The 27,947-nt window shown below is 48.4% G+C and overlaps 1 protein-coding gene across 1 annotated transcript in view; it reads left to right on the plus strand.

Annotated features, from left to right (window-relative positions):
* The window catches only part of ZER1 (zyg-11 related cell cycle regulator), a 240,799-nt gene that overhangs the window by 142,977 nt on the left and 69,875 nt on the right, over positions 1-27,947 (plus strand). Inside the window, exons 5-9 of the mRNA XM_078646593.1 lie at positions 7,502-7,678; positions 12,390-12,504; positions 16,670-16,816; positions 20,299-20,472; positions 27,152-27,367. Of these exons, the coding sequence (XP_078502719.1) occupies positions 7,502-7,678; positions 12,390-12,504; positions 16,670-16,816; positions 20,299-20,472; positions 27,152-27,367 (829 nt within the window). The remainder of the gene's footprint in view (positions 1-7,501; positions 7,679-12,389; positions 12,505-16,669; positions 16,817-20,298; positions 20,473-27,151; positions 27,368-27,947) is intronic.

Raw genomic sequence — 27,947 nt, forward strand, 5'->3', positions numbered from 1 at the left:
GTGTTGTGTGGAAGGCTTTGGATGTGTGGAAGTGAGAGTGAGGCTGAGCATAGGTTTCAGTCAGGCAACTGACAGTGTATGCAGTTGTTGAGGTATGCTGGACCCGTGTTGTGTGAGGCTTTGTATGTGTGGAAGTGAGAGTGAGGCTGAGCATAGGTTTCTGTCAGGCAACTGACAGTGTATGCGGTTGTTGAAGTTTGCTGGCCCAATGTTGTGTAAGGCTTTGTATGTGTGGAAGTGAGAGTGAGGCTGAGCATAGGTTTCAGTCAGGCAACTGACAGTGTATGCGGTTGTTGAAGTTTGCTGGCCCAATGTTGTGTAAGGCTTTGGATGTGTGGAAGTGAGAGTGAGGCTGAGCATAGGTTTCAGTCAGGCAACTGACAGTGTATGCGGTTGTTGAGGTTTGCCGGACCTGTGTTGTGTGGAAGGCTTTGGATGTGTGGAAGTGAGAGTGAGGCTGAGCATAGGTTTCAGTCAGGCAACTGACAGTGTATGCGGTTGTTGAAGTTTGCTGGACCCGTGTTGTGTGAGGCTTTGTATGTGTGGAAGTGAGAGTGAGGCTGAGCATAGGTTTCAGTCAGGCAACTGACAGTGTATGCGGTTGTTGAAGTTTGCTGGACCCGTGTTGTGTGAGGCTTTGTATGTGTGGAAGTGAGAGTGAGGCTGAGCATAGGTTTCAGTCAGGCAACTGACAGTGTATGCGGTTGTTGAAGTTTGCCGGACCCGTGTTGTGTGAGGCTTTGTATGTGTGGAAGTGAGAGTGAGGCTGAGCATAGGTTTCTGTCAGGCAACTGACAGTGTATGCGGTTGTTGAAGTTTGCTGGACCCGTGTTGTGTGAGGCTTTGTATGTGTGGAAGTGAGAGTGAGGCTGAGCATAGGTTTCAGTCAGGCAACTGACAGTGTATGCAGTTGTTGAGGTATGCTGGCCCAATGTTGTGTAAGGCTTTGGATGTGTGGAAGTGAGAGTGAGGCTGAGCATAGGTTTCAGTCAGGCAACTGACAGTGTATGCGGTTGTTGAAGTTTGCTGGACCCGTGTTGTGTGAGGCTTTGTATGTGTGGAAGTGAGAGTGAGGCTGAGCATAGGTTTCAGTCAGGCAACTGACAGTGTATGCGGTTGTTGAGGTTTGCTGGACCCGTGTTGTGTGGAAGGCTTTGGATGTGTGGAAGTGAGAGTGAGGCTGAGCATAGGTTTCAGTCAGGCAACTGACAGTGTATGCGGTTGTTGAGGTTTGCCGGACCCGTGTTGTGTGAGGCTTTGTATGTGTGGAAGTGAGAGTGAGGCTGAGCATAGGTTTCAGTCAGGCAACTGACAGTGTATGCGGTTGTTGAGGTTTGCCGGACCCGTGTTGTGTGAGGCTTTGTATGTGTGGAAGTGAGAGTGAGGCTGAGCATAGGTTTCTGTCAGGCAACTGACAGTGTATGCGGTTGTTGAGGTTTGCCGGACCCGTGTTGTGTGAGGCTTTGTATGTGTGGAAGTGAGAGTGAGGCTGAGCATAGGTTTCAGTCAGGCAACTGACAGTGTATGCGGTTGTTGAGGTTTGCCGGACCCGTGTTGTGTGAGGCTTTGTATGTGTGGAAGTGAGAGTGAGGCTGAGCATAGGTTTCAGTCAGGCAACTGACAGTGTATGCGGTTGTTGAAGTTTGCTGGACCCGTGTTGTGTGAGGCTTTGTATGTGTGGAAGTGAGAGTGAGGCTGAGCATAGGTTTCAGTCAGGCAACTGACAGTGTATGCGGTTGTTGAGGTTTGCCGGACCCGTGTTGTGTGAGGCTTTGTATGTGTGGAAGTGAGAGTGAGGCTGAGCATAGGTTTCTGTCAGGCAACTGACAGTGTATGCGGTTGTTGAGGTTTGCCGGACCCGTGTTGTGTGAGGCTTTGTATGTGTGGAAGTGAGAGTGAGGCTGAGCATAGGTTTCAGTCAGGCAACTGACAGTGTATGCGGTTGTTGAAGTTTGCCGGACCCGTGTTGTGTGAGGCTTTGTATGTGTGGAAGTGAGAGTGAGGCTGAGCATAGGTTTCTGTCAGGCAACTGACAGTGTATGCGGTTGTTGAAGTTTGCTGGACCCGTGTTGTGTGAGGCTTTGTATGTGTGGAAGTGAGAGTGAGGCTGAGCATAGGTTTCAGTCAGGCAACTGACAGTGTATGCAGTTGTTGAGGTATGCTGGCCCAATGTTGTGTGAGGCTTTGTATGTGTGGAAGTGAGAGTGAGGCTGAGCATAGGTTTCAGTCAGGCAACTGACAGTGTATGCGGTTGTTGAGGTTTGCCGGACCCGTGTTGTGTGAGGCTTTGTATGTGTGGAAGTGAGAGTGAGGCTGAGCATAGGTTTCAGTCAGGCAACTGACAGTGTATGCGGTTGTTGAGGTTTGCCGGACCTGTGTTGTGTGGAAGGCTTTGGATGTGTGGAAGTGAGAGTGAGGCTGAGCATAGGTTTCAGTCAGGCAACTGACAGTGTATGCGGTTGTTGAAGTTTGCTGGACCCGTGTTGTGTGAGGCTTTGTATGTGTGGAAGTGAGAGTGAGGCTGAGCATAGGTTTCAGTCAGGCAACTGACAGTGTATGCGGTTGTTGAGGTTTGCCGGACCCGTGTTGTGTGAGGCTTTGTATGTGTGGAAGTGAGAGTGAGGCTGAGCATAGGTTTCAGTCAGGCAACTGACAGTGTATGCAGTTGTTGAGGTATGCTGGCCCAATGTTGTGTGAGGCTTTGTATGTGTGGAAGTGAGAGTGAGGCTGAGCATAGGTTTCAGTCAGGCAACTGACAGTGTATGCGGTTGTTGAGGTTTGCCGGACCCGTGTTGTGTGAGGCTTTGTATGTGTGAAAGTGAGAGTGAGGCTGAGCATAGGTTTCAGTCAGGCAACTGACAGTGTATGCGGTTGTTGAGGTTTGCCGGACCTGTGTTGTGTGGAAGGCTTTGGATGTGTGGAAGTGAGAGTGAGGCTGAGCATAGGTTTCTGTCAGGCAACTGACAGTGTATGCGGTTGTTGAAGTTTGCTGGACCCGTGTTGTGTGAGGCTTTGTATGTGTGGAAGTGAGAGTGAGGCTGAGCATAGGTTTCAGTCAGGCAACTGACAGTGTATGCGGTTGTTGAAGTTTGCTGGACCCGTGTTGTGTGAGGCTTTGTATGTGTGGAAGTGAGAGTGAGGCTGAGCATAGGTTTCAGTCAGGCAACTGACAGTGTATGCGGTTGTTGAAGTTTGCTGGACCCGTGTTGTGTGAGGCTTTGTATGTGTGGAAGTGAGAGTGAGGCTGAGCATAGGTTTCAGTCAGGCAACTGACAGTGTATGCGGTTGTTGAGGTTTGCCGGACCCGTGTTGTGTGAGGCTTTGTATGTGTGGAAGTGAGAGTGAGGCTGAGCATAGGTTTCTGTCAGGCAACTGACAGTGTATGCGGTTGTTGAAGTTTGCTGGACCCGTGTTGTGTGAGGCTTTGTATGTGTGGAAGTGAGAGTGAGGCTGAGCATAGGTTTCAGTCAGGCAACTGACAGTGTATGCGGTTGTTGAAGTTTGCTGGACCCGTGTTGTGTGAGGCTTTGTATGTGTGGAAGTGAGAGTGAGGCTGAGCATAGGTTTCAGTCAGGCAACTGACAGTGTATGCGGTTGTTGAAGTTTGCCGGACCCGTGTTGTGTGAGGCTTTGTATGTGTGGAAGTGAGAGTGAGGCTGAGCATAGGTTTCAGTCAGGCAACTGACAGTGTATGCGGTTGTTGAGGTTTGCCGGACCTGTGTTGTGTGAGGCTTTGTATGTGTGGAAGTGAGAGTGAGGCTGAGCATAGGTTTCAGTCAGGCAACTGACAGTGTATGCGGTTGTTGAAGTTTGCTGGACCCGTGTTGTGTGAGGCTTTGTATGTGTGGAAGTGAGAGTGAGGCTGAGCATAGGTTTCAGTCAGGCAACTGACAGTGTATGCGGTTGTTGAAGTTTGCTGGACCCGTGTTGTGTGAGGCTTTGTATGTGTGGAAGTGAGAGTGAGGCTGAGCATAGGTTTCAGTCAGGCAACTGACAGTGTATGCGGTTGTTGAGGTATGCTGGCCCAATGTTGTGTAAGGCTTTGGATGTGTGGAAGTGAGAGTGAGGCTGAGCATAGGTTTCAGTCAGGCAACTGACAGTGTATGCGGTTGTTGAAGTTTGCCGGACCCGTGTTGTGTGGAAGGCTTTGGATGTGTGGAAGTGAGAGTGAGGCTGAGCATAGGTTTCAGTCAGGCAACTGACAGTGTATGCGGTTGTTGAGGTTTGCTGGACCCGTGTTGTGTGGAAGGCTTTGGATGTGTGGAAGTGAGAGTGAGGCTGAGCATAGGTTTCAGTCAGGCAACTGACAGTGTATGCGGTTGTTGAGGTTTGCCGGACCTGTGTTGTGTGAGGCTTTGTATGTGTGGAAGTGAGAGTGAGGCTGAGCATAGGTTTCAGTCAGGCAACTGACAGTGTATGCGGTTGTTGAAGTTTGCCGGACCCGTGTTGTGTGGAAGGCTTTGGATGTGTGGAAGTGAGAGTGAGGCTGAGCATAGGTTTCAGTCAGGCAACTGACAGTGTATGCGGTTGTTGAGGTTTGCTGGACCCGTGTTGTGTGGAAGGCTTTGGATGTGTGGAAGTGAGAGTGAGGCTGAGCATAGGTTTCAGTCAGGCAACTGACAGTGTATGCGGTTGTTGAGGTTTGCCGGACCCGTGTTGTGTGAGGCTTTGTATGTGTGGAAGTGAGAGTGAGGCTGAGCATAGGTTTCAGTCAGGCAACTGACAGTGTATGCGGTTGCTGAGGTTTGCTGGACCCGTGTTGTGTGAGGCTTTGTATGTGTGTGTGAGGAGTTTGAATAGGCTGTGTTCATGATTGAGGAGCCAGAGGAGCTCTCCCAGGTGGGGTGACATGTGGATGTAGCACGGGAGGTTGAGTATGAGTCTTGCAGCTCCATTCTGGATGGTTTGCAGTCTGTGTTGGAGCTGCTTGGAGAGTCTGGCGTAGAGCGTGTTGCCGTAGTCAAGTCTGCTTGTGTGACAGAGCGCCTGGTGTTCTCAGGCAGCCACTTGAAGATGTACTGTAGCATTCACAGGATGTGGAAGCAGGCAGCTTTCACTGCGTTAACCTCTGCTGATATGGTGAGCTTGTCTTCCAGTATGATCTTCAGATTTCTGGCGTGGTTGGTGGCTGTTGGTCCTAGGTCTGTCGGTCACCAGGCGGCGTCCCAAGAGGAGTTCCTTGTTCCAAAGACGAGTACTTCCATCTTGTAGAGAACTGAGCTTTAAGCATTCGGTTCTCATCCATTCTGCTACCATGGTCATGTAATTGGTGAAGTTGGTTCTGGTGGTAGTTATTTTGTCTGTCAGGGAGATGATGAGTTGGGTGTCTTTCGGGATTTCATGGCTATTAGGAGCCCCCACTCTGTGTAGGAGCTCAATTTAGTGCACTTGTTCTGGCTCACATATGCTTTCAAACTCAACATTAAGGTGATTAAATGCAAATCTGTTGTTCTGCTGCTGTTACTTTTGCTCCTGGGTCCAGTGACTCCCCACAATGAACATATGATTCAAGGAGTAAGTTCAGTCTGGCCATACCTTTCTCAGGACTTTGTTTGGCTAACCCTCTGCTGAGAAGAGTGCAGCTCACCTTTCTTTAATTGTTTATGCTTTTCATTCTTTGCAAGTGTTTGGAGGAAGGCGGGCTTGGGATCTCTGTAAGTGCAAGGTAGTGATCTTAAGTGACTCTTGTGCGTACAGTCCTGAGCTCCCTCCCTTGGTGTGGGATCTGTTGCTGTAGAAGAATCTAAAGTACAGAGCTCGGCAGCTGATCGGCACCTAATGCACATGTTTATGTTTCGTGAATTTGTTAGGCGCAACATTGAATTTATGGGCGCTGATGCTAAGGTTGAGTCAATAGCTGTGAAGTCATTATTGCTTAAAGACGTGCTCTTCAGAGATTTTGTAAAGAGTAATAGAGAAGATTGCTACTCTTGTTGAACTGACATCGCATTCACAATTTAGCACCCGCCACTTTGAATGCTTGATTACAAAAAGAGTAGTTGGATTGCTGCATTTTGGATCAACGGTAGTGACATAATTCGTTTTTTCATTGCAACCAGTCAAATCACATTACCATAGTCCGTCCATTCATGACTGAATTAAGGCAGATGTTACTGATATTCCTAATTACTCGCCGAAAAGGAGTAGGATGGGTGGAACCAGTTTAAGGTGAAACAAACAGAACTTAGTTACATTAGCTACATGAGTAGTAAGGCTAAGATGCAAATCAAGATAGATTCCTAAATTACGAAGTAAGGAAGAAGGTTCTTGTGGTTGCCCCCGTATAGATGCCTACTGTCAGTTTGCCTCAAGACTCAGAGGTGGTTACATTGGTTTGCATCTGCAGACACTCCAAAAATCAGCTGCGTATCATCCATGGGCAAAAAAACAACTTCCTACCCAGACGATGTAGGCCAGTGGGTGCATGTAAATGTTAAAAGGCAACAGGAGTAAAGTTGATTTTTGGACAACACCGTAATAAATTTCTTTAGCTGAGCGGGAAAAGAGAGGGAGAGGAAGGGCGGGATTTTGTATGACAATGATTTAAACCAGGCTAAAACAGTTCCTCTGAGCCCTGCATCAGGCAATCTTTCAACTAGGCTTGTGTAGTCAGTTGTATCAAATGCGACCTAGAAATGCAGGAGAACCAGTCTGGAGCGCTGGTATCCATCACCCTCCCTAGGTCATCAAGAGCAGACGCTACAACTAATTCTGTACGCTCACCCAGTCTGAATGCAGCATGATAGGTATCTAAGAAGTTGTTTTCCTCAACAAATATGAAAGCATTGTTTCTCCAGCAGTTTAGGTAAATAAGGACGGAGAGACATTGTCTAGTAATATCTAGGACCTCTGGGGATAAGTGAAGTGTTTTTCAATAATGGTTTAATAAGTTTTCGAGATCTCAGGTACTGTGCTAGTTTCTAGTTGTTAGAATAAATGCATCACATTTCCTCAGTCATGTCAAAAAATAGTTCTTTCGTAAATGAGCATCCTTCTTTCCTGCACTCTCACTTCCGTTCCGGGTTTTAAATCTGCTATGCAAGAGATGTTCTGGTACCCTGGCCTGCGGTTAGGGAATTGAATGTTTGCACTGAGGGGACTAAAGGCTTCCCGAACAAGAGACAGTAGAGTGAGTGATGACGTGCCCATGACTTTAGAATTGATTATCAGAGTGAGGAGAGCCTCAGACTCCTGTTATTCCATTGGCATGCTCCTTCCCAAGTCTTGAACATCTAGGGTTGCATAAGCCTCCTAACCTCTAGTCTGGCATTGATCATTCATCACATGAGCTCTCCTCTCTGGGTTTTTGCTCTGGATCTCGGGACGCGTGAAGCATCCAGTGACACCCCACTATTCATGGACGGTAGGCTTGTGGTCTCTTCCCTGTGGGCACTTGCACTGCGGGGGGATGCTGTCTGCCAGGGTATGAATCTGTTGAAATTGAGGTATCTTTCCTCTTCTGTTTTAGTTTGATTCAGAGTTTTAACTGTTGCTTTTCCAGGCACTTGGACATTTCCCGGGACCAACTCTCCAGCTACTACAAGTTCAAGTTGAACCGAAAGGTGCTGAGCCTCATTGTCCAAAACCTGGGTTCCCTGACCTCATTGGATATTTCAGGGCACATGATGTTGGAGAATTGTGCCATCTCCAAGATGGATGAGGAACTGGGCCGTCCAAGGTAAGAAGAGATCTGAGAAGGAGAGTTGAGAAGAATGCAGAGGGGTGTCTGGGAGGGAGGGAGGGGTGAAAGTAAAAAGCAATCTGACAAAGGAGAGAGGGTTATGAAGAATGCAGAGGGGTGTCTGGGAGGGAGGGAGGGGTGAAAGTAAAAAGCAATCTGACAAAGGAGAGAGGGTTATGAAGAATGCAGAGGGGTGTCTGGGAGGGAGGGAGGGGTGAAAGTAAAAAGCAATCTGACAAAGGAGAGAGGGTTATGAAGAATGCAGAGGGGTGTCTGGGAGGGAGAGAGGGGTGAAAGGAAAAAGCAATCTGACAAAGGAGAGAGGGTTATGAAGAATGCAGAGGGGTGTCTGGGAGGGAGGAATGGAGGAGTGAAAGTAAAAAGCAATCTGACAAAGGAGAGAGAGTTATGAAGAATGCAGAGGGGTGTCTGGGAGGGAGGGAGGGTGAAAGTAAAAAGCAATCTGACAAAGGAGAGAGGGTTATGAAGAATGCAGAGGGGTGTCTGGGAGGGAGGGAGGGGTGAAAGTAAAAAGCAATCTGACAAAGGAGAGAGGGTTATGAAAAATGCAGAGGGGTGTCTGGGAGGGAGGGAGGGGTGAAAGTAAAAAGCAATCTGACAAAGGAGAGAGGGTTATGAAGAATGCAGAGGGGTGTCTGGGAGGGAGGGGTGAGGAGTGAAAGTAAAAAGCAATCTGACAAAGGAGAGAGGGTTATGAAGAATGCAGAGGGGTGTCTGGGAGGGAGGAAGGGAGGAGTGAAAGTAAAAAGCAATCTGACAAAGGAGAGAGAGTTATGAAGAATGCAGAGGGGTGTCTGGGAGGGAGGGAGGGGTGAAAGGAAATAGCAATCTGACAAAGGAGAGAGGGTTATGAAGAATGCAGAGGGGTGTCTGGGAGGGAGGGAGGAGTGAGGGGTGAAAGTAAAAAGCAATCTGACAAAGGAGAGAGGGTTATGAAGAATGCAGAGGGGTGTCTGGGAGGGAGGGAGGAGGGGTGAAAGTAAAAAGCAATCTGACAAAGGAGAGAGGGTTATGAAGAATGCAGAGGGGTGTCTGGGAGGGAGGGAGGAGGGGTGAAAGTAAAAAGCAATCTGACAAAGGAGAGAGGGTTATGAAGAATGCAGAGGGGTGTCTGGATGGGAGCGAGGGGTGAAAGTAAAAAGCAATCTGACAAAGGAGAGAGAGTTATGAAGAATGCAGAGGGGTGTCTGGGAGGGAGGGAGGGAGGGAGGGGTGAAAGTAAAAAGCAATCTGACAAAGGAGAGAGGGTTATGAAGAATGCAGAGGGGTGTCTGAGAGGGAGGAAGGGAGGAGTGAAAGTAAAAAGCAATCTGACAAAGGAGAGAGAGTTATGAAGAATGCAGAGGGGTGTCTGGATGGGAGGAAGGGAGGAGTGAAAGTAAAAAGCAATCTGACAAAGGAGAGAGGGTTATGAAGAATGCAGAGGGGTGTCTGGATGGGAGCGAGGGGTGAAAGTAAAAAGCAATCTGACAAAGGAGAGAGGGTTAGGAAGAATGCAGAGGGGTGTCTGGGAGGGAGGGAGGGGTGAAAGTAAAAAGCAATCTGACAAAGGAGAGAGAGTTATGAAGAATGCAGAGGGGTGTCTGGGAGGAAGGGAGGGGTGAAAGGAAAAAGCAATCTGACAAAGGAGAGAGGGTTATGAAGAATGCAGAGGGGTGTCTGGGAAGGAGGGGGGAGGGGTGAAAGTAAAAAGCAATCTGACAAAGGAGAGAGGGTTATGAAGAATGCAGAGGGGTGTCTGGAAGGGAGGGAGGGGTGAGGGGTGAAAGGAAAAAGCAATCTGACAAAGGAGAGAGGGTTATGAAGAATGCAGAGGGGTGTCTGGGAGGGAGGGGTGAAAGGAAAAAGCAATCTGACAAAGGAGAGAGGGTTATGAAGAATGCAGAGGGGTGTCTGGGAGGGAGGGAGGGGTGAAAGTAAAAAGCAATCTGACAAAGGAGAGAGGGTTATGAAGAATGCAGAGGGGTGTCTGGGAGGGAGGGAGGGGTGAAAGTAAAAAGCAATCTGACAAAGGAGAGAGGGTTATGAAGAATGCAGAGGGGTGTCTGGGAGGGAGGGAGGAGTGAGGGGTGAAAGTAAAAAGCAATCTGACAAAGGAGAGAGGGTTATGAAGAATGCAGAGGGGTGTCTGGAAGGGAGTGAGGGGTGAAAGGAAAAAGCAATCTGACAAAGGAGAGAGGGTTATCAAGAATGCAGAGGGGTGTCTGGAAGGGAGTGAGGGGTGAAAGGAAAAAGCAATCTGACAAAGGAGAGAGGGTTATGAAGAATGTAGAGGGGTGTCTGGGAGGGAGGGAGGGAGGGGTGAGGGGTGACAGTAAAAAGCAATCTGACAAAGGAGAGAGGGTTATGAAGAAAGCAGAGGGGTGTCTGGGAGGGAGGGAGGGAGGGGTGAGGGGTGACAGTAAAAAGCAATCTGACAAAGGAGAGGGTTATGAAGAATGCAAAAGGGTTTCTGGGAGGGAGGGAGGGTGAAAGTAAAAAGCAATCTGACAAAGGAGAGAGGGTTATGAAGAATGCAGAGGGGTGTCTGGATGGGAGGGAGGGGTGAAAGGAAAAAGCAATCTGACAAAGGAGAGAGGGTTATGAAGAATGCAGAGGGGTGTCTGGGAGGGAGGGAGGGAGGGGTGAAAGGAAAAAGCAATCTGACAAAGGAGAGAGGGTTATGAAGAATGCAGAGGGGTGTCTGGGAGGGAGGGAGGGAGGGGTGAAAGGAAAAAGCAATCTGACTAAGGAGAGAGGGTTATGAAGAATGCAGAGGGGTGTCTGGATGGGAGCGAGGGGTGAAAGTAAAAAGCAATCTGACAAAGGAGAGATAGTTATGAAGAATGCAGAGGGGTGTCTGGGAGGGAGGGAGGGGTGAAAGGAAAAAGCAATCTGACAAAGGAGAGAGGGTTATGAAGAATGCAGAGGGGTGTCTGGGAGGGAGGGAGGGGTGAAAGGAAAAAGCAATCTGACAAAGGAGAGAGGGTTATGAAGAATGCAGAGGGGTGTCTGGGAGGGAGGGAGGGAGGGGTGAAAGGAAAAAGCAATCTGACAAAGGAGAGAGGGTTATGATGGACCCAGCACATGGCAGAGGGATGTCAGTGGGGCTGCGGGGGAAGAGGTGAGCATCAGTCTGTAAAGGATAGTAGTGATGGGCCCAGAAGAGCTGACATGAATGGCTGGGAGGAGAGGAAAGAAGGTGAGAAGCGATCTGAGACGTGGAGTAGTGAAGGACTCAGAGCATGGCAGAGGAATCAGTGGGAGGAAGAGCGAGAAGAAGGTGAGAAGTGATCTGAGACTTATGATAGTGAAGGACTCGTAGCATGGTAGAGTCATCAGTGGGAGAGAGCGAAGAAGGTGAGAAGCGATCTGTGACACACAGTAGTGAAGGAGCGTGGCAGAAGGATGACGGAGATAAGTAAGGAAGCAGCAATCTGATTCTGAGAGTAATGGAGAATCAAGATGGATGTCCGGGTTGCTGTAGTTCCTCCAGGCTAGACACTGAGTTCATCAGTCCCAGAGGATGATATTATCTTTAGAGATAAATGGCTAAGACAAGTGATAATGGAACCTCATGGATTCCCCTTAGAAAGAGTATTGTCCACACACTAGGACCTCTGATCAATAGAACAGGATCCAAAGATAGTGTTTCCTGACACATTAAACAGACACACTGGGAATACCAACCTTCCGAATATTGCATCCTGGTAGCAGACAGGGCAGATTATCGGACATGGGAACTCGAGAGATGTGGCCAGAAATGCTCCACTTCAAATAGTGGAAGTAATGCCCAGTTGGCACAGGAACATGGGGCTGCTAGCGAGGCTCTATGGAGGACGGATCAGTTCTTAGCATGAGCAGAGAAGCTCAAGAAGGGCGACTTAGTACACGGCCTGCTTGCTGCAAAGGACGCACTGGATGTTCTCAGTAACAGAAGGTGGGATCTACCGGGAGCAATTCTTCGAGTCGGGAGTAAATATATCGTATTGTAGTGTATGCATGAAAGATCAGGCACAGGTGAGTGACCGGTACCACGGGCACCTCCAGAATGCGTGGAAGGATTGTCCCGCACTGTTCAGCCAAAGGTCATCTAATTCCTCCACCTATTGAAATCTGAGAGAGCGCTGAGTGGGACCAGTGTGAGGACTCCTGACTGAAGTAGTTTTATTCAGCTCTCGTCAGAAGGTCTGTGTTGAGGCAGTGACTTGTACTAGCTTTGTATGAAAGCTGGATACAAGATTCTACTTCTTTCTCCATTTCCAGTAGGTCCCAGGATAGTTAAACATGTTGGGAAATGTGTAGATTTTTCAAACGGGGCAGGAGAGCTTGTTGATAAAGGTGACACGTTAGTGGGAGAGGACAGGACTAGAGGACCCTTTACCAAGGATAAGAAACATCTGATCAGTTTAATGTGGGATACCCAGCCAGAGAGGCGGCCGGTGAAAAAGCACCTGTAGTGAGGGACATCGTAGCCAGAATTAACACGATCACTCCTGCTTGAAGGCTTTTTGGGATGACATTGTCCTGCCACTCAGTATCCCTCTCTTAGACAGTCTGTTGTGGTCTCTTTACTTCTGGACCTGACTTTTGATTCAGAAAGATCTCTGCTAATTTATAGAATAGATACCTACATGTGAAGAATGTACCCAATGTGATTTCACTATATGATGAAGCCTCTGACCTCTCTGCTCTCTCTTTCCCACAGCACGGATCCCAGCAAGAGCAGCATCCTCCCGTTCCGGGCTCTTAAGAGGCCGCTTGAGTTCCTGGGCCTGTTTGAAACCTCTCTCTGCCGCCTGACTCATATTCCAGCTTACAAAGTAAATGCTCAACTGTACAGTTTCAATCTACATCCCCATTTAGTGCCCTTGAATGTGTGTATGTGAATTTCAGACAAGGGAGCAGCCAAAAAAATAAAATACCCTCTCCTTTATCCGTATCCCGAATGACCCTGAGTGAGCAGGTTTGGCGAGCAAGCATGCCACTTGTTTGGTTCCACGAGAACATCTTGAACACGATGTGGCCAAATCGAACCATAATACATCTACATTCTCGCTGAATTTGAACATCTATCCTTCCTCTCTGCCCTTCCTTCCTACTCTCACGCATTTGTCTTTTTCTCATACACCCATACATCCATCCTTACTTCTCTTCATCCATCCTTACTTCTCTTCATCCATCCTTACTTCTCTTCATCCATCTTTACTTCTCTTCATCCACCCATCCCCCTTTCTGCAATCTATGCTTATTTTCATCATTCCGCCCCTCTCTCCATCATACTACCCATCTCCCTTCCGTCAGTCCTTGTACTGTCGTCGCTCCATCCACCTCTTTATCCCCCAGGGCATCATCTAACTCTCCACCCATCCCTCACTTCCTGCTTTCTTTCCTCTTGTGTTCTCTTGTTCCATTTTTCCCATCCCCACGAAGCAAAGTCAGGATCCCCCTACGCCAGCATTTCTGAAAGAAATAGCTGACCTGGTGAGTCCTAGGCTAACAGAAATATTTAACTCCATCTTTGACTCTGGCAATTTTCCTTCCATGTGGAAGGATACCTCCGTCCTTCCGCTGCTAAAGAAACCCAACCTGGATGTGACTAACCCGAACAATTATCGTCCAATAGCCCGGTTGCCGCTGCCAGCTAAAATAATTGACAAAATCCTGAATATTCAATTAACCCAATTTATTCGCAATAATAACTTGCTTGATCACTCCCAGTTTGGGTTCTGCCAAGAACACAGTACGGAAACGGCACTCATCAAAGCCACAGAGGAGATCAGAGCGGTGATGGATGGAGGAGGCACAGCTGCCCTTGTGCTCCTCGATCTGTCAGCCGCTTTTGATACTGTTGATCACTCCCTCTTGCAACAGCGGCTGGAGAGTCTGGGGATCAGGGGTACAGCTCAAGCCCTACTGTCCTCCTCTCTCAAGGACAGGAGATTAACAGTATCGGTGGATGGGTATCATTCAGAGCCTTATACCCTCCCGTGCGGAGTACAACTGGGCTCGTCTTTGAGTCCTTCTCGTTTTAACGTCTATGTCTCCGAACTGGCTCCGCTGATCCGGGACTTCGGGTTCAGTCTGACGTCTTACGCTGGTGACAAACAGATAGTGGTGGCTGCATATAAAAATCAGGCTCCTCCTACTCAACAATTTCACAACTGTATGTGTACTATAAACAGATGGATGAGTACACACTGTCTTAAACTCAACTCTGATAAAACAGAGGTCCTGATCTTTGGTAATACGGAGCCAAACTGGGGCAATCTGTGGTGGCCGGCAGAGATGGGAGAATCAGCAAAACCAGCGGTCAAGGTTAAGAACATGGGAGTGTGGTTTGACCACAAACTTTCGCTTTCTTAGCATACACACGCTACTGTATCCGCCTCCCACTTCCTTATTAAGAAAATAAGGAAGATTCTTCACTACATTCCCTTGGACACCAGAAAAACTGTGGTAACATCGCTAATTCAGTCTAAACTCGATAACTGCAACAGGCTTTAGCTAAACATACAGAAGCAGTGCTTAAAAAAGCTTCAGACTTCAAAATACAGCTGCACGGCTACTGTTCGACACCCCTAGGTGTAAATCTGTATCTAACAAGATTCGCAGCCTGCACTGGCTTCCTGTAGCACAACACATCACATTCAAGGCTCTGTGTATGGCTTACAAAGCACTGAACCACACATGTCCTGTCTTTCTGAAAAACCTTTTTGACTGGTATGAACCAACCAGATATCTCTGGTGCCAAACTCCTGCCAGTGCCCAGAATTCGAACATTGCACTGGGGTGGCCGCAGCTTTCGCTATGGCACCTCTAAACTCTGGAACACTCTTCTGAGTGAGCTCAGGAGTAAGAGCTCCCTCTCTACCTTCAGGAAAGGACTAAAAACCTGCTTGTTCCAGAACTACACGCCAGAGCGGGCTTACTGTGTTCTCAGCGCAAAGACAACTCTGGGTATTTGTGCACTTTATAAATCCCGTTAACATTAACATTAACACAGCTCTATCATGCTTTTCCTTCCAGCGTTGCTGACCAAAATCAAAGTGAACAAAAGCAACATTTTAAAAGTTGCATTTCAGACTCAGTACCCAGTGGCACCTCCCCACCTCTCAAGCTGCTGCAGCCACGGGTTCACGACGCTTCTGATTTCAGACCATCCTCCCCTTTTATCAGCCCGCCCGAATACTTCACTGCTAAACCTAGTGTATTTCTCTCAAGCCCTTCATGGGCTGATTTGGCCTGCCTTCAGAAAGCTCTCTTCATCTTCTTTGAGTTATATCAAGTGTTTCCTATATCACAGTCCCCTCTCGCATCTGTGTGGGAATAGAGTAGTTCACCTAATCTCAACCCTCTAATCCTCATCACCAACAACAGGAGGTTACACTGCCTCTGCTGAGTGTGACTGTTTGCTGCTCTCCACATAGAACTCTTCCTCCCCACCCCACCCATACTCTTCTTTTAACACTGTACCTCTAGTGAATGCATGCGATGTCATGCGTCAAGGGCGTGCATGTAATCTCAAGCATTTAGTGTATGCATGCAATCTCGTAAATCGTGTATGCATGCAGTCTCATGCATCGAAGATATGCATGTAATTTTATGCATGGAGTGTTTGCATGTAATCTCATGCATTGAGGGTATGTTTGGAATCTTATGAATGGAGAGTATGCATGTAATCTCATACATCGAGTGTATGCATGTAATCCCCTACATCGAGTGTATGCATGTAAACTCATAAATCAAGTGTATGCATGTAATCTCATGCATCAGGGGTATGCATGCAATCTCATAGTGTGTATGCATGCAGTCTCATGCATCAAGGGTATGCATGTAATCTTATGAATTGAGGGTATGCATGTAATCTCATACATTAAATGCATGCATGCAATCTCATAAATCGAGTGTATGCATGCAGTCTCATGCATCGAGTGTTTGTATCAAGTGTATGCATGTAATCTCATGTATCAAGTGTATGCAAGCAATCTCATGCATCGAAGGTTTGCTTGTAATCTCATGCATCGAGTGTTTGCATGTAATCTCATGCATCGAGTGTTTGCATGTAATCTCATGCATCGAGTGTTTGCGTGTTATCTCATGCACCGAGTGTTTGCATGTAATCTCATGCATCGAGTGTTTGCATGTAATCTCATGCATCGAGTGTTTGCATCTAATCTCATGCATCGAGTGTTTGCATGTAATCTCATGCATCAAATGTTTGCATGTAATCTCATGCATCAAAAGTTTGCATGTAATCTCATTCATCAAGTGTTTGTATGTAATCTCATGTATCGAGTGTTTGCATATAATCTCATGCATCAAATGCTTGCATGTAATATCATGCAACAAGTGTTTTCATGTAATCTCATGCATCGAATGTTTGCATGTAATCTCATTCATCGAGTGTTTGCATGTAATCTCATGCATCGAGTGTTTGCATGTAATCTCATGCATCGAATGTTTGCATGTAATCTCATGCATCGAGTGTTTGCATGTAATCTCATTCATCGAGTGTTTGCATGTAATCTCATGCATCGAGTGTTTGCATGTAATCTCATGCATCGAATGTTTGCATGTAATCTCATGCATCGAGTGTTTGCATGTAATCTCATGCATCGAGTGTATGCATGTAATCTCATGCATCGAATGTTTGCATGTAATCTCATTCATCAAGTGTTTGTATGTATTCTCATGAATCGAGTGTTTGCATGTAATCTCGTGCATCGAATGTTTGCATGTAATCTCATGCATCGAATGTTTGCATGTAATCTCATGCATCGAATGCTTGCATCTAATCTCATGCATCGAGTGTATGCCTGCAATCTCATGCATCACATATTTGCTTGTAATGTCATGCAACGAGGGTATGCATGTAGTCTTGTGCCTCAGGTGTATGCATGTAATTTGCTCCTCGACTTTTGCTTTTGTGCCCTGATTGCTACAGCTCAGACTACCTTTTCACAAGTATCCCTTCCCTACCCACAGGTGAGTGGGGATAAGAACGAGGAGCAGGTGCTGAATGCCATTGAAGTCTACACAGAGCACCGTCCAGAAATCACCTCTCGTGCCATCAATCTTCTGTTCGACATAGCCCGAATCGAGCGATGCAACCAGCTGTTGAGAGCACTTCAGGTGAGCAAATGAACTTTACGAATGGAGATTGTGCACTCACGCCATTGTGGGTATGCCAAGGGATTAGGCAGCTCCAGAGTCACACTTCACTCTATGCACGCCCACAAACTTCTACGATTGCAGTGCTCCAGAATCAGGCTGCACTCCAGAGGCTTCCTCAAAGGCCTGCTGTTACGGTGCTACAGAATCGCACGGAACTGATGGTGCTTCCACAAATGCCTATAGAATAGGGAGCCCCAGAATCACACATGGACCCCAGTTCTTTCACAGACGCCTATTCGATAGTTTGGGCCAGAATCACAATGCTCTCTTGATGCTTCCATTGACGCCTATCGGACATGGAGCTCCAGAATCACAATGCCCACGTGCTTCCACACATGCCTTCCGAATAGAGAGCTTCAGAACCACACTGACCAGTGGGTGCTTCAACTGGGCCTAGGGATAGAGAGCCCCAGAATCACACTGACCAGTGGGTGCTTCAACTGAGGACCAGGGATAGGGAGCTTAAGAATCACACTAACCAGTGGGTGCTTCAACTGAGGCCCATGGATAGAGAGCTCCAGAATCACAGTGACCAGTGGGTGCTTTAACTGAGGCCCAGAGATAGAGAGCTCCTGAATCACACTGACCAGTGGGTGCTTGAACTGGGCCTAGGGATAGAGAGCTCCAGAATCACACTGACCAGTGGGTGCTTCAACTGGGCCTAGGGATAGAGAGCCCCAGAATCACACTGATCAGTGGGTGCTTCAACTGGGCCTAGGGATAGAGAGCCCCAGAATCACACTGACCAGTGGGTGCTTCAACTGAGGCCCAGGGATAGGGAGCTTAAGAATCACACTGACCAGTGGGTGCTTCAACTGAGGCCCATGGATAGAGAGCTCCAGAATCACACTGACCAGTGGGTGATTCAACTGGACCTAGGGATAGAGAGCTCCAGAATAACACTGACCGGTGGGTGCTTCAACTGAGGCCCAGGGATGGGGAGCTTAAGAATCACACTGACCAGTGGGTGCTTCAACTGAGGCCCATGGATAGAGAGCTCCAGAATCACACTGACCAGTGGGTGATTCAACTGGACCTAGGGATAGAGAGCTCCAGAATCACACTGACCGGTGGGTGCTTCAACTGGGCCTAGGGATAGGGAGCCCCAGAATCACACTGACCGGTGGGTGCTTCAACTGGGCCTAGGGATAGGGAGCCCCAGAATCACACTGACCAGTGGGTGCTTCAACTGAGGCCCAGGGATAGAGAGCCCCAGAATCACACTGACCGGTGGGTGCTTCAACTGGACCTAGGGATAGAGAGCCCCAGAATCACACTGACCAGAGGGTGCTTCAACAGGCGCCTAGGGATAGAGAGCTCCAGAATCACACTGACCAGTGGGTGCTTCAACTGAGGCCCAGGGATAGAGAGCTCCAGAATCACACTGACCAGTGGGTGCTTCAACTGAGGCACAGGGATAGAGAGCCCCAGAATCACACTGACCAGAGGGTGCTTCGACAGGCGCCTAGGGATAGAGAGCTCCAGAATCACACTGACCGGCGGGGGCTTCAACTGGGCCCAGGGATAGAGAGCTCCAGAATCACACTGACCAATGGGTGCTTCACACATGCCTGCTGTATAGGTAGCTCCAGAATCACACTGACCAGTGGGTGCTTCAACTGGACCTAGGGATAGAGAGCCCCAGAATCACACTGACCAGTGGGTGATTCAACTGGACCTAGGGATAGAGAGCTCCAGAATCACACTGAACAGTGGGTGCTTCAACTGGGCCTATGGATAGGGAGCCCCAGAATCACACTGACCAATGGGTGCTTCAACTGAGGCCCATGGATAGAGAGCTCCAGAATCACACTGACCGGTGGGTGCTTCAACTGGGCCTAGGGATAGAGAGCCCCAGAATCACACTGACCGGTGGGTGCTTCAACTGGGCCTAGGGATAGAGAGACCCAGAATCACACTGACCGGTGGGTGCTTCAACTAGGCCTAGGGATAGAGAGCCCCAGAATCACACTGACCGGTGGGTGCTTCAACTGAGGCCCAGGGATAGAGAGCCCCAGAATCACACTGACCAGTGGGTGCTTCAACTGAGGCCCAGGGTTAGAGATAGTATCCTCTCTGTGACAGGCATTCACTGTTTAATAGCATCTATGTGAGCAAGCATTCACTGTTTAGTATCCTCTCAGTGACAAGGCTGTCATTGTTTAGCATCCTCACTGTGAGAAGGCATTCATTGGTTAGTATCCTCTCTGTGACAGGCATTCACTGTTTAGTATCCTCTCTGTGACAGGCATTCAGTGTTTAGTATCCTGTCTGTGAGACGCAGTCACTGTTCAGTATCCTCTCTGTGACAGGCATTCCCTGTTTAGTATTCTCTCTGTGACAGGCATTCACTGTTTAGTATCCTCTCTGTGAAAAGGCATTCGCTGTTTAGTATCCTTTCTGTGTCAAGGCATTCCCTTTTTAGTGTCCTCTCAGTGACAGGCATTCTGTTTAGTATCCTCTCTGTGACTGGCATTCACTGTTTAGTATCCTCTCTGTGACAGGCATTCACTGTTTAGTATCCTCTCTGTGACAGGCATTCACTGTTTAGTATCCTCTCTGTGGCAAGGCATTCACTGTTTAGTATTCTCTCTGTGACAGGCATTTGCTATTTAGTATCCTCTCTGTGACAGGCATCCACTGTTTAGTATCCTTCATGTGACAGGCATTCGCTATTTAGTATCCTCACTGTGAGAAGGCATTCGCTGTTTAGTATCCTGTCTGTGAGAAGGCATTCACTGTTTAGTATCCTCTCTGTGACAGGTATTCACTGTTTAGTATCCTCTCTGTGACAGGTATTCACTGTTTAGTATCCTCTCTGTGATAGGCATTCACTGTTTAGTATCCTCTCTGTGACAGGTATTCACTGTTTAGTATCCTCTCTGTGACAGGTATTCACTGTTTAGTATCCTCTCTGTGATAGGCATTCACTGTTTAGTAACCGCTCTGTGACAGGCATTAACTGTTTAGTATCTGTTTAGTGTCTTCTCTGAGACAGGTATGCACTGTTTAGTATCTGTTTAGTGTCTTCTCTGTGACAGGCATTCACTGTTTAGTATCTGTTTAGGGTCCTCTCTGTGACAGGCATTCACTGTTTAGTATCCGCTCTGTGACAGGCATTCACTGTTTAGTGTCCTCTCTGTAACAGGCATTCACTGTTTAGTGTCCTCTCTGTGACAGGCATTCACTGTTTAGTATCCTCTCTGTGACAAGGCTGTCATTGTTTAGTATCCTCTCTGTAACAGGCAGTCACTGTTTAGTATCCTCCCTGTGACAAGGCTGCCATGGTTAGGGTCCCCTCTGTTCCTAGGCTTTCATTTTTTAGGGTCCTCTCTGTGACAGGCATTCCCTGTTTAGGGTCCTTTCTATGACAAGGCTGTCATGGTTCTTATGCTTTTGGACATGGGCCCCTCATCACTGTGTTCTCTCATTACTTGCAGCTGGTTATCATGGCCCTCAAGAGCCACAAGTATGATAAAACCATCCAGGTAACGGGCAGCGCGGCGCTCTTCTACCTCACCAACTCCGAGTACCGCATGGAACAGAGCGTGAAGCTTCGGCGCCAGGTCATCCAGGTGGTCCTCAACGGCATGGAGTCTTACCAAGAGGTCACGGTAAGTTACCCACAAGGTCATTCTTGTTGTGTTACGATAGTGCTGTAGATGTCATGTGGAGGAGCACCAACTTCCAAGAGTGTGTATGTGACTGTGTCTCATTCAGTCCCTGCCGCATGGGACACCTGTGAGGAGCTCTGTCTCTCCAGAGTAGTGCTTTAGTGCTGCTGTGAAGTCCCGTTGTATGTGGCACATTGGATTCTGCAGTACAAAAGGGGGTGGTGATGGACAGAGCATCTGAACCAGTCAAACAGTCACCCCCAGTCAACAGATTTGGGTTTAATCCATCACCGTTCTTTAGCCCACTCTGCCACCCCAGTTCAGACATGGCCATATGCAAATCTGTCTGACCCTGTGCCTCATGGGAACAGTCCTGCCCGAACTGCCAAGCCATGCCTTCCCTGGACCAGAAACAAGCTTCCGAGGACCGGTTTCTGGCATTCCAGCCGTCTTCAGCCCGGCTTGCTTGAATCCAGTGGCAAAGTGAGCAAGGGACTCACGTCTGAGCATACCCTGCCACTCTTATGGCGGCCAAAAGCGGGACAAAAGGGGGTGGTGATGGACGGAGCATCTGAACCAATCAAACACTCACACCCAGTTAACAGATCTGGGTTTAATCCATCACCGTTCTTTAGCCCACTCTGCCACCCCAGTTCAGACATGGCCATGTGCAAATCAGTCTGACCCTGTGCCTCATGGGAACAGTCCTGCCAAAACTGCCAAGCCATGCCTTCCCTGGACCGGAAACAAGCTTCCGAGGACCGGTTTCTGGCATTCCAGCCGTCTTCAGCCCGGCTTGCATCAATCCAGTGGCAAAGTGAGCAAGGGACTCGCGTCTGAGCATACCCTGCCACACTTATGGCGGCCAAAAGCGGTACAAAAGGGGGTGGTGATGGACGGAGCATCTGAATCAATCAAACACTCATGCCCAGTCAAAAGATTTGGGTTTAATCAATCACCGTTCTTTAGCCCACTCTGCCACCCCAGTTCAGACATGGTCATATGCAAATCAGTCTTGACCCTGTGCCTCATGGGAACAGTCCAGCCCAAACTGCCAAGCCATGCCTTCCCTGGACCGGATTCAAGCTTCCGAGGACTGGATTCTGCAAACATTGCTGGCCTCCAGCACCTTAGTTCACTCTGCCATTTTCCGACAGTGGTCTGGCCTCCATATGAAAGAAACATGGACACATCGGATGCTGTTGTTCACGTGTCCTCCTGTGATCTTCGTTTGGGGGACCCTTGCATGTGACACTTGGCCTCTGCAGACCCTGCTGCCCACAGGAGCTTGACCTGCATGGATTGCTCCATTAGTCTTTGGTATTTGTGTGGAGGAGAAGTGCAAGTGTGTTCTGCCTGCCCTTGCGTCTCTCAGGCCTGTGGGCCTTGCCAAGATGTAGCTCTCCTGCTCAGTCTGCCCATCAAAAGGCACCTGGTATGTCATTCTCTTCCATACAATTCTCTCTGGTATTATTCAAATGTAGATCTCTGTGTATGTGCCAGGACTCAGAACACCATTAACAACAAATAGATATATTTTCAGATTGAAAGTCACTTTGACAAGAAAGAATTGCCCAAAAGGCGCAGCATTTTCTTTTTTCATCCATTCAACCAAATTAAATCTAATATTGTACATTTGTACATTGTATTGTACATTGGTAAATTTCACTAAAGTACCACACGAGCACTATCTTAACTGAAAAGTAAAGCAAAAAATTGTGCTAAATAGTGGAAAATCAATCCTGCCGTTTCAAAAGCTGTGGCAGCAGCCTTATCCGCCGGGCACATTTCCTCTCAGTGAGCACGGATTGTACCCCGCTGCTGCCTCCAGTGAAGACTCTCTTTTTCCGAGTGGATTTCGGGTGGGAGAGGTTGACTTTACAAAATATCAGAGGCCCTCAGCAAAGGGTTTCCTTAAGAAGGAGCTATACTCCTTTTCTTTGGAGGTTTTTTATGCCCTTGCATCTTCTCTCATTTACCTTGTGCTAGCTCTTTTCGACGAGTGCCCCTCATTTAGTGGCAGGATGGCTGTGGACGGGGGCCACAGTGTGTGCAAGGTTTGCCTCCCTCACTCTCACACTATCGAGGAGTATGGCAAGGGTCAAATGATGTGTCATAGAGGAAGCTGATGGAAAGACATGGAGCACTATCAAACACAGAGAAGTCACTCCCGCTTGTGGCTCAGCTCAAGAGTAAAGCCGGATAGATTCCTCTCCCTTCCCTGTAGAAAGCGCCAGACCAGGCTCTTTCCCATCCAGTCAAGGTAAGTATGTATACCTCAACAACCGCCTCAAGTTCTACACACCCACCCACCGGCTCCACTCCGCCAGCCTCGCCCTCGCCACCGTCCCGCGGATCCGCAGAACCACCACCGGAGGAAGATCCTTCTCCTACCTGGCTGCCAAGACGTGGAACTCCCTCCCCCTCCACCTACGTCTGACCCAAGACCATCTCACCTTCAGGAAACAACTCAAGACCTGGCTATTCGTGCAGTAGCAGCAACCCCCCCCCCCTGCACCTTGAGACCCTCACGGGTGAGTAGCGCGCTCTATAAATGTTCTTGATTGATTGATTGATTAAGTGTGCAGACCCATGTGGAGGCACTTGATGGGGTATCATTTCAATGCCATGGCGTTGCAGGGATCGGAATACCCTGGGTCCATGTTGAGGGCTTTTTCATGTTGAGTTTCTCTCCTCGCACCTCGTGAAGACATGCACATGAGTGTGGTCGCTAAACCTGAGAATCAGTCAGAAACCTATCTCCATCTTCTGACTTTTTAGGATGCTTCTTTTGTGGGCTGTATCCTGATACCAAAGTCTGAAGATAACTCCACAGTCTCTACCCCACCATCCATTGTTACTTCAGGCACTCCAGAGGAGTTACATCAACCTTCTGAGAAAGCAGTAATTCCCATCGCAAAGCCTCCTTTCCCACCTCGCTGCCCTCCCACTACTCCAAAGGAAGAGGCTCTCTAGGTTCCAAGTGCTTTCGAAAGACTTCCAGAGCCGGTGCAGCTCATGAATGGCCTCTTAGTAGGCATATAGAAGAGCACCGGGGAGAAGACGCTGCACCATACGAAGACCTTTTCTTTTGGACACCATGGAGTATCTGGATGGGCCGCATCCCGGTTTTGAATCACATCTCTGTTTTCTCTTGTGCAAAACAAAGTCTTGGGCCATTCCTTCCAGACTCTTTTACATCAGAAAGGCAAAGTCAGAACACGTGACCCTCAAGTCTGTGAGGTCAGGTAAGAGAAGTGATGCCTGTAAGCTTCAGTTCAAGGGTTGTGGTGGAGGCCTTCTACAAGTCCATGTACCCCAGTAACGGAGCTAGCTCCCCGAACAAGAACAGCAAAGCAAAACGTCTTGTCTCTAAAATCATCCTGAGGCCCAGGCAAGTAGCAAACGACAGCCTTCATCTGGGAAAGATCCAGCCACCTCTAAGCAATAACCAAATCATTCAGACCCCACCATCTGGCACCCTGATGGAAGGTGACATTTTGTCCACCTGCCAGCATGGCAAAAGATAACGAAGGGCACTTGGGTGCTAGATACTGTACAAAATGGATGCAAAATCAGACTTTTGGCTTCATCCTCCACATTCCGCTCGAAGACTAACATCCTACACAGACAGGGGAAATTAGTCTCCCACGGAGCAACAGTATCACATCAATGTTCTCAAGTACTTCTTTCCTGCAGTCACATCTAGCTTTATCCTTCTCCCGACAGACGGTTGCTCCACCATGTGCCCTCCGAACGCAGGTGGTGGAGCGGTTCAAATTTCCCCCCAAAGAAGCGGAGTTCATCTGCTACTGGCTGCTAGCCGGCAACACCCTAATAACTGCAGTCCATCGTCTAGCACTTCAGCATTCAGAGTTGGATGCTGTCAGCAGGTGCCTTCTAATGCGCCTTGAACCGGTGCTACTCAGCGCCTGGATAACCTCACAGGTGGTTAGCCATGGTTTACAAACCTTGTTTGATTTATGATTGAACAACGTAGTGCTTTCTAAGGTCCTTTCATATCGGTCTCGGGAGGGCATGGATCTATTTGTGAAAGAAGACCATGGAAAGTCCCTCACCTGCACCTGTAAATTTAACCCGCGTGCGTTGAGGAGGAGGCCTTCAACCATTGTTGGGTCTTCATCCTCCAGTGTCCTCAATGCATCTCAGACTCCTCTTTCTTGCCATCTTGGTTCGCCAACATAACTCCCAAGTTACCTCTTGTTGTTCCTCAAAGTCCTGATCGCGTTCTTTGATTGTTTACTTGTTTTGTGTTACCCCTCTGGTCCTCTCTCCTTCTTGGGACAATATGTCTCCTTGCCGTTTAGGCTGAAACCTGCCGGGCAGCACAAATGTCTGGCTGCGAAAGACTTATTGGGGACATGTTGCTAGCCGACTTGAAAAGCAACTCCGCCCAGTGCTTTCCATTGGCTTTTTGTTTTGTCACTTTTATTTTCTTGCTTTCTATTTGATGGTTTTATCTGTTTTTGCCCGACCATATCCTGATGGTCCCTTTTGTGGAGCACAGCCTGTTAACCTTGTGTCTGAATGGCTCCTTTTATCCTTCCCCAAGTGTCTGATTTTTTGGATTTTTGATTATTTTTATAAAAGCACTCTGAGAGTGCATGCATTTTCCTCATTCTGTGTTTTCACCATTCTCCCAGCACATACTTGAAAGTCAAAAACACATCAACCTTGCATTTGCTATTCCTGTTAGTACACGCCAGTTCACACTTGTGCTTTCCTCCCCCATCCTGGTCAACTTTTGTCTCTCCTGTGTGCTTTTGATGTCGCTCCAAGCATGTCATGCTTTTTGTCACCCCTGTTATTTGTAAACAGCCACTAACACCAAGCGTTGGCCTTCTTTAATCCCCCACCCTTCGTATGTCTTCCTTTTCCACTTCTTGGTTTCACAACCTCCCCTTCTGTTCCATGAACCACCACTGAATGCAACAGCATGGTATCAGCATTCAGTGCTTATGGTCCTGGACGTTACTTTCAGCATTCGTTGCATTATATATATTGTACCAATGACGCTCCATCCAGCAGGTCTTCCAGCCCATTCTAAAATACGAAGCCTGCTCTTTCACGGCTGTGTCCGGTACTTACAAACCCACCTAGAAGATACATTCTTCTAAGGCCCCCGCCCCAAACATTCCTCTGTCTTCCCCTCACCTCCGTAGCCTGCGCAGCGACCCTGGCCATAGCTCCTTTTGCGCACCAGGTGCTTTGGCACCGTGCACCAAAGGCCCATTGAGCCCAAATGACGTCTGTATTTCACAGTTCAAGCAGGTGGCCTTCCAGCCCGTGACACACGGACTGTGGCCACTTCATTATTCTTTTATATTCCGTTTACGGTTGGCTTTATAGACAGTATTTACAAAATAAACCATATAATTTATAAATGTTTATAAAACATTGCAATCTATAGCTTTCATATATCATAAAATATGTTTCTGGTTCTTAATTTTTTTTTGCTCTTTACCTGTTTTAAACAATACTTTGCAAAGAAACATTACCAATGCCAGCATTCCAGAACTCACATAATGAAGGTAAACCTATTGGCTTTGCCAATGCTTGTTGCCATCAGACAATGCTGCCTCTGGCCTCACATAGGCCTAGCACACCTGACCTCTAGACCACCTCTCTTTTGCTCTTGGCTATCAGCTCAGTGCTAAGCCAACTGCATTCCTGGCATCCACGTCACTTGGAGGTGCCCGGCCTCCCCTTGCTGGCGTTTGTCCCTTGTATGGTATATGTAGTCCAGAATAATCACATTGTGTGGAGAGCTGACGTCTGTCGGCCGTTATTTTGCATAAAAGTCTTACTAAAACCTGCCCCTCATGATGTCTCTGTATTTGGCAGATAACCCCATCAGATGTCCTCATTGCGATTGTCACTGAAAATCCCAAAAGGGCAGCTTCTCCCCTCTCACCACCCCCCAATCTGCTCGGTCTACATGGACTGTCTCTAGCAGGCCCCAGAGGACCTGCTGGTTATTCTGAGTCCAGCACCTTGAACCCAATCCCACCTCTTTCATCAGGGCAGGGACAGTGTGTCCCGCAACCATCACCAGGGCCTGGAGGCCCACCTCCATCTAGGGTTTTCTGCTGCACTTCGGCTCAAGCACTGGCTAGCAGAATAGCTGCACTCAGAGTCTCGGAATGGTGGCCAGATGCCTTTTTAAGTCCGAGTTGTAGGGACAGTCAGTGGCCTCCATTAGCCACCATGCCTCAAGGTCTCTGGTTATCCACATCAGTGGCCGTAAGCTGCGTGGCAGCCTGCTCCATCAGACGGTGTGGTGTCGCCCTCCTGACAGGCTAAAGCAGCAGCCCGTTGACTTTTGTTCGGCCCAATCCCTGGCATGGATGCTGTGTCCATCTGGAAATCTGAGGGTTTGGCTGCCGGACCTCCTGGGGGAGCTCCCAGAGAATGCAGCCCCCATGTTCAGCACCTTCTCACTCCTCCCTGCTTGCTTCCGTTCTTTAAAACATAGTCACACAATGGAGCCGTTTGGCAAATGTATTGTTTAATTTGTGTGTTCCTCTGGTACCGGTCAGGTCCTCAGGTGCCATTGTAGGATGCCAGCACCACGGTGGAGTCTCCAGAAGATAGAAGCTTTCAATCCCTGAGCTTCTGCCTCAATGTTGCCCAACCAACTCTTTGCTTCCACCCCCAGGTGCAGCGGAACTGCTGCCTGACGCTGTGTAACTTTAGCATCCCGGACGAGCTGGAGTTCCAGTACCGCCGCGTGAACGAGCTGTTACTCAACATCCTGAACCTCACCCGCCAGGATGAATCCATCCAGCGCATCGCCGTCCATCTCTGCAATGCCCTGGTCTGCCAGGTGGACAATGACCACAAGGAGGCTGTGGGCAAGATGGGCTTTGTCATGGTAGGTGAGAGGGGCTGTGTGTGAGATGCCTAGAGCAGGGTGTGAGAGAGGGCATGCAACATGGTATCTGAAAGGTGTGGAGCAGGGGATGTGAGGGGGTCTGTAGCAGAGTATGTGAGGGCTGGAGCAGGGAATGTGAGTCAGTGGAGCAGGTTATGTGAGAGGTTATTCAGCAGAGTATGAGAGGGCTGGAGCAGGAGCTGTGAGAAAGGGAGCTGGATATGAGAGTGTTGGGGCAGATTATGTGAGAGGTTATTCAGCAGAGTATGAGAGGGCTGGAGCAGGAGCTGTGAGAAAGGGAGCTGGATATGAGAGTGTTGGGGCAGATTATGTGAGAGGTTATGCAGCAGAGTATGTGAGGGCTGGAGCAGGAGCTGTGAGTCGAGGAGCTGGATATGAGAGTGTTGGGGCAGATTATGTGAGAGGTTATACAGCAGAGTATGTGAGGGCTAGAGCAGAGGATATGAGTCTGAAGCTGGTTATGTGAGAGGTTATGCAGCAAGGAATGTGAGGGCCGGAGCCGGGGATGTGAAAAAGGATGGAGCTTGGTATGTGATCTGCTGATTTTAATATGTGAGGG

Source organism: Lissotriton helveticus, chromosome 5_2 (assembly GCF_964261635.1).
Source record: "Lissotriton helveticus chromosome 5_2, aLisHel1.1, whole genome shotgun sequence".
NCBI classification, from domain to species: Eukaryota; Metazoa; Chordata; class Amphibia; order Caudata; family Salamandridae; genus Lissotriton; species Lissotriton helveticus.